Genomic DNA, 14,003 nt, shown 5'->3' with positions numbered 1-14,003 from the left:
TTGCTCAGGCCCTGAAGCCAGGATATGCATATAATTGGTACCAATGGAAAGAAGACACTTTGAAGTTTGTATTAATGTTAAAATAATGTAGGAGACTATAACACAGTAGATATGTTAGGAGAAGATCCAAAGAAAAACCAACCGGAATTTGTTTTTCTTTGAGAGCCCATGCTCTTACAATGGAAAGTATAGGGAAATAATTAAATCTAGCTCCCAGTATGCAATTCCTATGGCTTCCACAGGGTGTCAGTACTCTATGTTCAAGGTTTCAGGCTTGTTTTTTCCAAAACGAGTAAGAATACTGAGTTTCAGTATAAGGACACACTATTGGAAATTAGTATTCGCGCGCAATGAAGACAAGACGGACCTGCTAATATCCTTTTCCTATTGAACATACTTCTTTCCATATGAAATATTATAGTTTGATTACATTTTAGGATATCTGAGGAGTCAATAGAAACATATTTTGACTTGTTTTAACAAAGTTTAGTGGTAGATTTTTGAATTCCTTTCTCTGCATGTTGAACGAGTGGATTACTCAAATCGATGGCGCCAACTAAACAGACTTTTTGGGATATAAAGAAGGATTTTATCTAAAAAAAGCGACACTACATGTTATAGCTGGGATCCTTTGGATGACAAATCAGAGGAATATTTTCAAAAAGTAAGTGAATATTTAATCGCTATTTGTGAGTTTATGAAACCTGTGCTGTTGGAAAAATATTTTGATATGGGGCACCATCCTCAAACAATCGCATGGCATGCTTTCACTGTAATGGCTACTGTAAATTGGACAGTGCAGTTAGATTAACAAGAATTTAAGCTTTCAACCGATATAAGACACTTGTGTGTACCTAACTGTTTAATATCCATAATTTTTATGATTATTTATTTGAATTGCGCGCCCTCCAGTTTCACCGGAAGTTGTCGCTAGAGGGACGCCTAGCCCAAAGAGGTTTTAAATTGACAAATTTACAGGTCCACATCCTTTTTTGTTGGTCCAGCAGAAGTCTTATACATTCACAGTCAAACACAGTACTGTACAGACACTATGCTGCTAAGCTGTTTTAATGCGAAAGCAATCAAGTCCTACATCAATTATTTGATTGATTGATGCTAAGCTAAATAAAAGGCTAACAGGTACGTTTCTCTGTATTTGTTTGCTTTCGATCATCTACCACTGTAAGCCTACATCATCATACGCTTTGCTCTTGTACATGTATGTGTGCGGGCTGATTTCTGTAACAAACCGAAATGATGATGCAACATTACGCAACGTTAAACCAACAGCAATACAACACAGATATGGTATCCATCAGTCAAATGATGCTGGTGCTATGACCATGAGCATAATAAGAATCACATAGCTCGTCGACTTGTCTGTCTGTGTACTGATGTGCATGTGACGGTGTGTCTAAAACAAGACAGCCGTACTACAATGGTCTCGCTCCTACATAGAAACACTATAACCTGTTTCAGCCATGCAAACCCTCTTTGTCAGTGTCTAAGTACGGCAACATGTTTCTATGAGAAGCTGAAACACTGTTGACTGGATGACTTGTGGTGCACACATTGTAAACCACATGGAAAAAAGCACATAGTGGAGAGAACTCATTTTAAGCATCCTTCCTTCCATCTCTCTTCTTTCGTTCTAGAACGTCCATCCCTTTTCCTTCTTTCTCTCAGGAAGAGCAGGTGTCGGTCCTGACGTCGACCTTTTACCGTCGTGTGACCTTGGCCTCGGAGGCTGACCAATCAAATGCTATTAGTCCTGTAGCCCATCCTTGTTGGCTAGGCTGGCTCTTAGAAGGGGTTGAGACGGACACCCGTCCCCAGAGGTGAGAAAGGGTTCACTTTGGCCCACATAAGGGCGTCGTTCAATGATATGGCCGATTTACCGTCCTCAAGGAAAAACACAGGGCCCTGAGCGAAGAAAGGAAAAACACAGCACTACTTTTACTCTTCTATTATTGACCTTAACATCACCATGGCCTGCAAAACAGTTTAAAGGTTGAAGTAATGTCATCTTTCTCCCCTTGAATCACCAGAGGAAGTGACTGAGACACACTTGAAGCAGAAAGGCACTTCAAATCGTCGCTGTGTGTACAGCTTGAGCAGCAATTTACTGATTACCACCCACATTGTGATTACCCACCACTAGGGGACTACAAATAGTAACCACTTATGGGTTATATATAGCATGGTCTTCTTTATAAGGGGTTAGAAAGCATGGCGGTTTCGGTCTGGGTTGCTGCTGAGCCCTTTGTTTCCCTGACCCAGATTAAGCCTAGTCCCTAACCAAATTCTGTGTCCTCGAAACTGTCCCTTTGTGACCAATGTATTTTTCTGAATGTATTTTTCTGAATACACTTTGATTTATTAATTGGTTGATCGCTTGAGGCTGACCTGGATCCTGAGTCCGGTAAAGCAGGAGACCTGGACGTCAGAGTGGCTGGGCAGGTTGGAGCCTGTGACATAGTCGGGCCCCTCCAGGCCCCTGAGTGGCTCCTCCTGGAGTCTGTCTAGCAGACGGGCGTGCTCTGCCTTCTGGGCCTCTGACGGAGGGGTGTAAGGAGCCTCATCAGGACCCCTGGAGCTGGGTGGCATGGAGACAGAATCAAACGATTCAGACAGGTAAACACCGGTGTGTTTTAATGTCAGACTTTGAACCTCAAACTGTCTTGAGTTTGCTAGTCCAATACTTGGATGTGATGACTAATGTATGGGCCAGGCCAGAGTAGAGTATATCAGTGTCATGGATTGATAAGACAATTCTTCCACTCACTTGATGAGAGACTGTGTGCAGGCCATCCATGCATCCAGCTCTACAGAGAGTTGCTCTATCTGTAAGGGAACAGACACCTCTCTCCTCTTCATCAACTGACTGGGGAGGAAGGTGAGAGGTCAGAGATAGGGCTTTAAATTCAACATTGAAGCATTAGGTGATGTAGGTTCAACACAGACATTTAGAAAGTGTTCCATACTGTGGCTTTTGCATCTTACCTGGTGTACTCGTAAAGTGCAGGAACGATGCTGGAGTATTGTCTTCTGATGGCCAACAGTGCGCCGATGTAGCCAGATAGGATGAGCAGCTCACTTCGAGCTCTATAACACAGAAAGAGCATCCAAGGTGAGAGGGCTGAGGGCCAATCTATAGCAGTATTCTTAACCTTCCTCTCACATTTTAGTTATTTAGCAGACATTCTTATCCAGAGTGACTTACAGGAGCAATTAGGGTTAAGTACCTTGCTCAAGGGCACATTGACAGATTTTTCACCTAGTCGGCTCAGGGATTCGAACCATAAACCTTTCGGTTACTGGCCCGACACTCTTAACCACTAGGCTACCTGCCTAGACCCAGGCGACGTCGTCTCACACACTCTGATTCCCATTCACTTACTCAGTGAACTTGGCAAGTACGAGCCGGTCCGTTCTAATGTAACCCAGAAGGTCCAGGATAGGATAGACAGAGTCTACGGTCCAGTCAGAATCACTCAGCTGTTCTTTGACGTGGGTGATGCCAACAAGCAGGGCTGCCTCGGGTTCTGGACTCATTAGATAGTACTTGACAGCATTGAAGACGTCTCCCTCGCTGACAGCCGACTCAGCTAACGCCCCACACTCCTCCAGGCTGGGAAGACCACACTGAAACAACACCGCCAATTATTAACATGCCTTTTTTACCTCAGTGTTGTTGTTGACATTTTCATGTCATATTGTCGATAGGTCTATTTCATCTGTTTAAACAATTAGGACCGGTTTCCCGGACCCGGTTTGGACTGAAAAGGATGCTCGATAGAGAATTTCCGCTGAATTTCAGCACCAACTTTTTGATGGATTTGGTCTATCTCCGAGGAGCTCCCAGGGTAGAAGGCACACAGCTTGGCCAGCAGGACCTGGTTGTCTGGGATCATCTGGAGAAGGTCAGCTGCCAGGTCCCTGGAAGGAGAAGGGTGGTGACATTAGTCCAGTTGTTGGATCGCAGAGGACACATCCACACATCCCTTTGAAAACCTAAGCAGTCTTTATGAATGAGGTAAGGCACTGTACAAGACCAGGTACAACCGGATGGAACAACATCAACTCTGAATACAGTCAAATCTTGTATCGCATTAAACACAAGGTTATGATACATGAAAAATGTAGAATACCTGCTTCCGACTGATGGAAAGCTACAAGAAATGAGAGGATGGAGATGATAAACAAATGCACTCTGTATATTGACAATCACATGGAGAATATATATAATCTAGCCTGTCATGTTCATTAGCCCTCTCATGGAGAGTTGTAATTGGCTCTTACCAGGTGGGTGCGGTCATGTACTTCCTGGCTAGTAGCTCCAGGACGTAGTGAGTGGCCTGATTGGCTGATTCTCCCAACACCAGCCCTACACACACAGCCAGCTCCAGCTCATTACCCCGGATCAGACTGGCCATGGCTAGCTGTGGGGGACACACAACAACATGATAAGTTATGCATCTACTAAATATGCACATTTATGTTCACATTCATAGGCATTAGTGCTCTGTAGGTTTTTGCTCCAGCCCTACACGTAAACACCTGATTCAGCCAATCAAGGGCCAGAGGAGCCGCTGATTAGTAGAACCGGCTGTATTGGGAGTAGGGTTGGAACAATACCCTTCAGGAGGGTGGGTCATGACCAGCTTTAGGTTTCAGGTGCACAACTAGCATACGCAACAGTGAATGTTATGTGTGTATTACAAGAGAAAAAAAATAAGACGTAACCTTTGACGCCATCTTGCCCTGTCTGTGTGTTTACCTCAGTGTTGTCCACAGCCAGGTGACAGCAGGCCGCCAGCACAGCACGGCCATCTTGGAAATACCACTCCGCTAGCTCCCTACATACACACTGCAGTAGCCTGGAACAACAGAGATTACACTTGAGCCTCACAAGCCTGGGGTCATGAGGGGATATTCAGTTGCCCAGTATGGATGCAATGCACCATGGACAGGATGGTGATTACGTATGCTGTGGAACACACCAAAATTAGGCAAAATTGTGTATTTTCATGGGAAAAGGACACACCCGTTATATGCCTGTATGTCGTCGCTGTCTGTAGTGGTTGTATGGTTGACTGCGGCGGTCTGAGGCACGTGGATGTTGCCTTCACAAGCTCCCTGTACACGAACAACAACAAAGGTATGACATATGACAGCAATTTGGCTGAAGGAACCTTCATCAATCCAGATAAGTCAATTAACATGGCTGTATTTTGTTCTCTCCTTTAGAGAACAGGGGTTCCGATTGGAACCAATACATGTTTTATATTATGTTACTTTGTTTTCTAATTATACAATTAATCATAGGATGCCAATGTTGTCATACCTGAGCCACTAGCAGCGCCTCGTTCAGTTGACCCCTGGCAGTAAAGAAGTTGACCAGCTTCCTCACGTCTCCCGTGGCGATGCAGTACGGGATGACATCATGGTTTTCTTCCTGCATCAGCTGGTCGGCTCTTCTACGAGGACACATGCATTGAGTAAGGAAGTCAACAACCACTGTTGTGGTTCTAATTGTAAGTCGCTCTGGATGAGAGCGTCTGCTAAATGACTATAATGTATATGTAACCATAACATGCCTCTTGAATAAGGTTGACACACTAACTCAAAACATACCGTTGCATGAGTTTCTTCCAATACTTTATGGATACACCAGGGGCAACTGACAATGCCTTGTCCCACTGGCAAATACAGAAAACATGACAAGCATCATCATTATGTGATTGTTAATGGACACCCTTTATTGAGGGACATACTGTAATGCCATATGACTCCATGTATTGTTCCTGATACACCCATAGTTGTTCTACACTCTTAGAAATAAGGTGCTATCCCCATAGGAGAACCCTTTGAATAACCCCTTTTGGTTCCAGGTAAAACCCTTCTACACGGAACCCAAAAGAGTTCTACCAGGAACCAAAAAGGGTTCTACCTGGAAGCAAAAAGGGTTCTACCTATTGGGACAGCCGCAGAACCCTTTTTCTCTAAGAGTGTAGCCTAGGGCCTATAATGAATCAGTCCATTACCTCTCCCAGTTCCACCATGAGTTCACAGTATCTCTGGATCTGCCCCAGTCTCAGATGGATCTCTGCTGCGTCTCTCAGTCTCTCCTCTTTACTGGGAGCCCCGATCCCCCCGCCGAACTTAGACATCTTCACTATGGTCAATTCCTGGGCCTCAGACTACAGAACAGACACATTGAAACGTGTACTGTAAGTGAGTAGTCGTGAAACGTTTGATGTTCTTTTGAAAACGAACCCCTTAGAAATATGATTCATACGCTTGGTCCAAAATCACTCCACCCCCCTTTCCTTTGGCCCTAACCCTTGGATGTTTGCAGATCTGAAGGGACTGGATCATGTGTGAGATGAGACAGTCAGTCAGTCAGTCAGTGGTCGACTTACGGTTTTGAAGCGGACTAAGTGTTTCATGTGCATGATGCCCTTGCCGTAGCTCTGGGGAAGCAGACTGTCGTCCTGCCCGTTGATCACTGACACCAGGTCCCACAGGTTATGACTGCCCCCTGGTGCCTGGAGGAAAGAACATAGAAAAAGTTTTCATAAGCACTTCATAAGAGTAGATAGTATGTACAGTACATAATACATGGGGATTCCAGTAATATGTGCTAATATTACTACCAAATAGGAGTACTAACTTGAAGGGTTATCTATAGGTTATTTGATACCTGATGACGTAAAACTATACCAAGGAAAAAACGACTATACTTCCATCAAACCATCAGATTAAAACCATGTGTCTGGACTACGGGAATGGAATAACTAAATGACTGTAAATAGAGTGCTATTCATTTAAGGAAAATTGCAAGTAAATATACTCACAGAGAAACATTCGGAGAACCACCTGAGTTTCTTCATCCGTACTTCACTGGAGAGTTTATCCAGCTCCTGCTTGATGTCTCTGGACACCTTCCCACAGAGCAGAGGGGTAGCACCAGGCACCATGGCCCTATCTGGAGGAGAGGACAGGATATAGTACTCTACCATACAGACACACACAGATTCAGAATGATGTCATTCAGAATAATGGTTCTTGTGAGGCTATGTCGTGTTTGGACTGATAAATATTTGTGGTATCACTCTCTCACAGTGGAGATAGAGCTATGAGCAATCAACATATTGATGTCATGAGTAATCACACTTCTGTAACAATATAGTCATAGTGACTGATGGGAGATGGATAAAGAGTGTTTACTGATGAATCCCTAATCCTGGAGTGTATACAGATAGAAATGTAGCACATAGAACCTACATGATTCCGTATTCTACATGGCCAGTGATGTAGAGGTAAAAAAAATAGACGGTCAAACGCTAACCGCAGTTCGCGGTGAGTAAAGTTACGCTCCCTATATTTTCAATGCATTTTTCAGCGAAAGGTGGGTAAACTCTGGCACAAAACAAGGGTGTTTACGTGCGTTACCCTCCACTGTACATGTTCTACACAAAACATTTCTTCAGTATCGTAACATTTGACTGACCCGTGTTGCCGATGATGTCGTCCCAGCTGTGGTCAGCCAGGACGTTGACCAGGAGCGGAGCGATGAGCGGAGCGAGGGACCACAACCTGACCGTAGAGTCCCGGGAACATGAGGCCATGGTGAACGGACGGCTGGGGTGGCAGGTCAGGCCTGGAGGAATCAGATCAGGTTACAGTATTACAGACACAGTGTCAGTGTAGAAACAGTACTATATATTTCACTTCACATTCAGTGGCCTCTATAAAGCATAGCAGGTTTCCCCAACGGGTGGTCCGCGGATGGTTTTACTTGGCCCCCAAGGTTTTGTGAACAAACCCCCCACTATATTTTGAATTTTTTCTTGTTGGACATAAAAGGCTGTGAAAACAGCAGCAAATCAGCTCCAAGTGATTTTAATGTTGATTCCCGTGCATAATAGAGAGAGATATGTGATTGTATGAAAACCCAAGCCAGGTTTGAGATGATAATGTTTTAGTCAAATATTATATGTTTGGGCTTCTGGTGGTCAGTTTGCAGTCTAGAAATGATCCTGGGCCTGTGGCTGAGTCTATTTGATGATGGCTGCAGTGTGGTGTTCCTGATTCATTACTGAGGACCGGTACCATAAACATCAGCGCCGTGGTCGTAGCAGGTGTCCAGGCAGGTTCCGTCCCGGGTGTCCCAGACTTTAATGGTGTAGTCCCAGCTGCCGCTGGTCAGCAGGTAGGGCACCTCCGTGTTCCACATCAGGCCTCGGACCGGCGCCGTGTGACCACTCAGCACGTTGATACAGGCATCCTGGGTATAATCCCAGATACGCACAGTCCTGGAGAAGGAGGGAGGGAGGGAGGGAGGGAGGGAGGGAGGGAGGGAGGGAGGGAAGGAAGGAAGGAAGGAAGGAAGGAAGGAAGGAAGGAAGGAAGGAAGGAAGGAAGGGAGAGAGGGAGGGAGGGAGGTGTTATATGCGGATTCCCATATACATAATAGAGTGACTACTCAAACCAATGGCATCTGTATTGATAATGGTAGCATATCAAATAACTACCTGTGTATCAGTACAAAGTGTTTGCCATGCATTATTCAGGTACTGTTACACATTGGTGGATGTGATAAATTACCCTAATGCAATGTGCTGTGAGACTCAGTGAAAGAACATATATGAATAATGTATTAATGTACTGCATGTACCCGTCATCTGAGCCACTGCAGAGAATACCCTCTCGGAGAGAAGACCAGCGCACGTGGAACACCTTGGCCAGGTGACCCGTGAACACCTTGAGTGGCTGGTCAGAACTGGTGGCCAGGTAGTACACACGCACGTTTTTATCCTCACAACCCGTGGCTATCATGTCTCTGGGAATGGAGAGAGAGAGAGAAAGAAAGAGAGAGAGGGATAGATACAGAAAGAGACAGAAAGAAAGAGACAGAAAGAAAGAGACAGAAAGAAAGAGACAGAAAGAGAGACAGAAAGAGAGACAGAAAGAGAGACAGAAAGAGAGACAGAAAGAGAGATAGACAGAGAGACAGACAGACAGAGAGACAGAGAGACAGAGAGACAGAGAGACAGAAAGAAAGAAAGACAGAGAGACAGAAAGAAAGAAAGAAAGAAAGAAAGAGAGAGAGAGAGAGAGAGAGAGAGAGAGAGAGAGAGAGAGAGAGAGAGAGAGAGAGAGAGAGAGAGAGAGAGAGAGAGAGAGAGAGAGAGAGAGAGAGAGAAAGGATATAAGATCTAGTAGAGTATAGGTAACTAACAACATTTCCCAGTATACTTGTTATACAGTATGAAAGGTCAACAACAGAACTAGACTCTTACTTGTTATTCTGGCTCCAGTCACAACCAAACACAGCAGCAGGGTGCTTGTACTTGTGTAAGACCCTGCCGTCGATGGTCCTAATGATGCAAAAGCCGTCGCCACTACATGTGGCTATTCTTTTAGAGTCCTTATGGCTCCATGCGATACAGAAGATACCATTATTCCCATGCTGTTGAGTACACAAGGGAACAAAAAGGCTGTGACATAAACAAAAATATTGATAAACTAAAGAGATTACTGATAGGTCACTCTATTGACCTTTTCACACTATCATGCCGACCCAAACCAAACTGTGCTGGCTAGTGGATGCATAACCAGGCTAGCTCAGTACAGCTTGGTTTGGTTTAGCTCGGTTCGGCTCAGTAGTGTGAAAAGCCCTTATGACTGTCATGTTTTTCGTCAGTGTTGTTGACGTACCTCATTGAATCGTGTGATCATCTTGCCTTTCTTCACATCCCAGATGAATGCACCGTTCCGGGACGTGGCTCCGGCTATGCAGTTCAGGTCTCCTTTCGAAGAACACACACGAAGACAACAAGAGACATATTTATGACTTCCAAATGAACGAACGCAAGAAAGCGCAACATATTTCATAACTTGGTTTGAATCATTAAAGAAAATGCAGAACGTTGACTTCTTCATTTATATTCAGTAAATCATTATTAATGGGAAAGAACTCAAGGTAGCACTTTACTTGAAAATGTATACTTAAGGCGTTCATAAAATATCTATTCATCACCAGCAGAGCAGTTTCAAAATAAAAGTCAACATGACATATTATGGTGTATATAAAGGGTGTTTCGAATTAGAGCATGGGAAGGTTGGAGTATGAGTGCATATCAAAGTATGCGAAATGGGACATGGAGGGCACTTCTCGGTTGCGTACTCCATTTGTACATATTTTGACACGTGCATAAATGCAAGCTTCAATGAAAAGTGTGCACAGAAATATGATGCAACCATGTAAAAAAAACACGCAAAATTCTTGAAATCAATGGCCATTATTTGAGCTGAAGCGAGAGAAAATAAACTGACTACAAAGTTTTTTCTTGATACAATAAGAAATGCATACTGTGTTATTTTTGGCATGCTTACCTGCCTACAATATCCACTGTACTGTGCAGAGATAGCAAGCCTAGTAATTCAATAGGGGGACTTGTTAGCGACTACTGTTAGCTAGCTAGATATCCACGAAGAATTGGTAGCGAGCTACCGACGAAGAATTGACATGTACCGTGCATAACATTCGTTTTATGTCATTTTTGCCTGTTAAACTATCTGGTTAGCTAGATTATTACGATTCACATATAGCTAGCTGATAGTTTTGAAGTAAAACATTTGCTTTGTGTATATCTTGTTTCGTCTTTATTTTTGCCATTGTCCAATGGCTGGTAGAAGGTTCACTGAATAGGGAGGTGCAGCGTGAGGTAATACAGTGTGAGGTAATACAGTAGGGGGAGTGCTTCTCAAATGTCATGTTTTATGCGTTCTCCACACTCTCGTCCTCACGAGAACGTCCTCGGAGAATGCACTCGGAGCACAACAGTGTGGAACACAGTAGAATGCATATTGAGAAACACCCAAAGTATTATGGTCTGTGTGTGTTCTCTCCCCATGTCTTACCAGGAGCCCAGGACAGTGAGTAGACCACACCCTCGTTGCCGGGAGACGTATAAACCGCCGTGAGGGTGTTGATGTCCCACACCTTAATGGTCCCGTCAAACGAGGCTGTCGCCAACAGATTGGGGTCATCTGGCTTGAACTTACAGTCAAATATGGTCTCAACATGACCCTGAGAACAACATATTGTTTCATGGTCAGGTCTTCTTCAACATGAACTGGATTGGGAGTTATGTACAACAGAAATGCAGACACAAGCAAGAAATAGAAGAACGCCCTTAGCATCATCCCAATTGCCCTACCTCCCTTGCTACCACTTGTCCTCCCTTCTTTTCACCCCCCAATCTCTTCCCCTCCCTCCCTCACCAGGTCTCGTAGGAAGTCCCACTTCTTGGCTCCCATGTCGTAGAGCCCAACCCCTCCATCCATGAAGCAGCAGACAGCGTGGCCCGGGGGGAGGGAGAAGGCCTGGTTCTGGGATAGAGTAGGAGGAGGAACAGCCTCACTGGTGGATGATGTGTAGTGGTTCTTTGTCGGGGAGATGGAGCTCAAGGCTGAAAAGAGGGTAGGAGGCAAATAATGGCGGGCCATGAGGGGTCAGGAGGGGTCAAGGGATAGCAAGAATGGGGAAAGAACACACTATGCTATAGAAAAGTTACAGTTTTTCCAAGAGATATAGCAATCTTATTTCACAAGATCAGTCATTCATATCCAAAACTCGGAAGTTATTGTACACTTTTAGAAAAAGAGATCCAGAAGGGTTCTTTGGCAGTCCCTATAGTGTAACCCTTTTTGGTTCTAGGTATAACCCTATTGGGTTCCATATACAACTCTCTGTGGAAAGGGTTGTACATGGAACCCAAAAGGATTATGCCTTGAAACAAAACAGTTTTACCTCGAACCAAAAAGGGTTCTTCAAAGGGTTCTCCTATGGGGACAGCTGTAGATAGCACCTTATTTTGTAAGAGTGTGCTGGAGACTTTGGATCTACCCTAATTTGTGGATTATTAGAGCTCATCTGTCAGTAGTGTGTCTAATGCTTACATTTCTTGGCTGGGGGAGATTTTAACACATGTAAAGCATGGAAGCCAGTCTTCTTCAGTTTGAAGTTGTCCAGAGGTGTAGATCTGGAAACGTTCCATATCCTCAACACACCAACTTGAGAATCTGGAAACAGAAGGAACACGTTGGAACAGTGGTATTGACCCAAGTTCTAAAGGCCTGAGCCTTACACACCTGACTTCTAGCTACCTACACTGATAAACATAAATTACCTCATGTAAAGAACAAACCCGGGGCTGTGACCTTACCTTAACCCCCTGTACCCTACCCCTTATATCCTACCCCCTAAACCCTACCCCCATGTCTTTACCTCTAGTGATGAACATGCCGGGGGCGCTGGGGACCCAGCTTTCCCCTCCCCCCTGCACCCTAACCCATTGTACCCTACCCGTAAACCCTACCCCAGTATGTCCTTACCTCCTGTGATGAACATGCCGGGTGCACTGGGGACCCAGGCCAGACACTGTACAGAGGCAGCTGAACTGGGGAAGCTGAAGGTAGTGACACAGGTGAGCCCCTCTGAGTCTACCATTCTGATGCCATTATGCAGGTTGGCCACTAGGAGGTAGTCTGTAGACAGGGGATCCCACTCCAACGCTGTGACCGGGTCCTCCTCGTCCGTCCCCTCTAAAGACTCCGGGCGCAACACGTGCTTCTGGTTTTTAGATCCTAGGACAGGAGAGGAGACCTGCTGCATCAACTGACTAAATAAAGTCACCACAGCCCCTAATGAAATACCTGGAGGTACCAAATAAAGGTTCTCATGTGGAAGAAACAGTCAATAAATACATATTTAAAGGCTCTGTTTTTTATTCCTGGCACTGATTCTGCTGATAGCAGCTATTTTGAAGAAGGGTCTACAGATGTAAGATCTTCATTTGATCACTCTTTTGTTACTGAGAATTTTCCTGCTTAGCAGGAAATGGAAACTTGTATTGTATTCAAGGTTTTAAAAGGCTTCTATAGTATGTCATTTTCACTTTAAAATATCAGTCTTGATTTTCCCTAACAAAAAATGTATCAACCTCTACAAAATATATCCATTAATTATAATCCACATAATAATTCACATTTCCTGTTGCTGGCAGGATTATGTTCCTGCTGTAGCAAACAGGCTCAAATTAAAATCCCACATCTGTACTTGCAATAATTGTAATATGTGGTTGTTTTTCCTGACTAAAATGATTGTAAGTCACTCTGGATAAGAGTGTCTGCTAGCTAAATGACTCAAATGTAAAATTTTTGTAATAGGGAAACGCATGCCCAGTTCTTTCACATCAGTGCAAATGAAGGAGATAAGACAAAGAGAGGAAGCCACTTTAGACAATTGAGATGCAGCCACAGTCTAGAATGTCTATAGACTATTGAGATGCAGCCTCAGTCTAGACAATATATATAGACTTTCGAGATGCAGCCTCAGTCTTGACTGATTACGGAGGTGTACTCAGGACAGATGTGTACTGTGAGTACGGATGTGTACTGAGTACGGATGGTACGGATGTGTACCAAACTCACTAAAAGTGGCAGTATTAAAGCCTCTCTTGAAAAAGCCAAACCTTGACCCAGAAAATATAAAAAACTATGTCAAAAACTATCGGCCTAAAACGAATCTCCCATTCCTCTCAAAAATGTTAGAAAAAGCTGTCTTCCTGAAGACAAACAATGTATACGAAATGCTTCAGCCTGGTTTTAGACCCCATCACAGCACTGAGACTGCACTTGTGAAGGTGGTAAATGACCTTTTAATGGCGTCAGACCAAGGCTCTGCATCTGTCCTCGTGCTCCTAGACTTTAGTGCTGCTTTTGATACCATCGATCACCACATTCTTTTGGAGAGATTGGAAACCCAAATTGGTCTACACGGAAAAGTTCTGGCCTGGTTTAGATCTTATCTGTCGAAAGATATCAGATTGTCTCTGTGGATGGTTTGTCCTCCGACAAATCAACTGTAAATTTTGGTGTTCCTCAAGGCTCAGTTTTAGGACCACTATTGTTTTCACTATATATTTTAC

General features: G+C 44.1%; 1 protein-coding gene across 4 annotated transcripts in view; it reads right to left on the bottom strand.

Moving 5' to 3' along the window:
- Nucleotides 1–907: 907 nt before the first annotated feature.
- The window catches only part of LOC115191829 (WD repeat-containing protein 17), a 30,160-nt gene continuing 17,064 nt past the window's right edge, over nt 908–14,003 (bottom strand). For 2 of the 4 annotated variants that reach the window (XM_029749774.1, XM_029749770.1), the window contains 24 exons: nt 12,409–12,660; nt 11,974–12,096; nt 11,296–11,483; nt 10,933–11,101; nt 9,727–9,818; nt 9,309–9,478; nt 8,684–8,848; nt 8,119–8,321; nt 7,517–7,666; nt 6,861–6,991; nt 6,426–6,551; nt 6,048–6,203; nt 5,638–5,702; nt 5,348–5,480; nt 5,048–5,139; nt 4,781–4,880; nt 4,303–4,442; nt 4,152–4,172; nt 3,828–3,939; nt 3,401–3,645; nt 3,004–3,105; nt 2,786–2,884; nt 2,407–2,596; nt 908–1,923 (listed from right to left, as the gene is read on the bottom strand). In XM_029749774.1, coding sequence (XP_029605634.1) covers nt 1,804–1,923; nt 2,407–2,596; nt 2,786–2,884; nt 3,004–3,105; nt 3,401–3,645; nt 3,828–3,939; nt 4,152–4,172; nt 4,303–4,442; nt 4,781–4,880; nt 5,048–5,139; nt 5,348–5,480; nt 5,638–5,702; nt 6,048–6,203; nt 6,426–6,551; nt 6,861–6,991; nt 7,517–7,666; nt 8,119–8,321; nt 8,684–8,848; nt 9,309–9,478; nt 9,727–9,818; nt 10,933–11,101; nt 11,296–11,483; nt 11,974–12,096; nt 12,409–12,660 — 3,344 coding nt within the window. In that variant the 3' untranslated portion in view covers nt 908–1,803. The remainder of the gene's footprint in view (nt 1,924–2,406; nt 2,597–2,785; nt 2,885–3,003; nt 3,106–3,400; nt 3,646–3,827; nt 3,940–4,151; nt 4,173–4,302; nt 4,443–4,780; nt 4,881–5,047; nt 5,140–5,347; nt 5,481–5,637; nt 5,703–6,047; nt 6,204–6,425; nt 6,552–6,860; nt 6,992–7,516; nt 7,667–8,118; nt 8,322–8,683; nt 8,849–9,308; nt 9,479–9,726; nt 9,819–10,932; nt 11,102–11,295; nt 11,484–11,973; nt 12,097–12,408; nt 12,661–14,003) is intronic. The other 2 variants (XM_029749772.1, XM_029749773.1) reach the window with 2 other exon arrangements.

Source organism: Salmo trutta, chromosome 4 (genome assembly GCF_901001165.1).
Source record: "Salmo trutta chromosome 4, fSalTru1.1, whole genome shotgun sequence".
NCBI classification, from domain to species: domain Eukaryota; kingdom Metazoa; phylum Chordata; class Actinopteri; order Salmoniformes; family Salmonidae; genus Salmo; species Salmo trutta.
The sequence above is the reverse complement of the archived record's forward strand: the minus strand, read 5'-3'. Positions and strand labels throughout refer to the sequence as shown.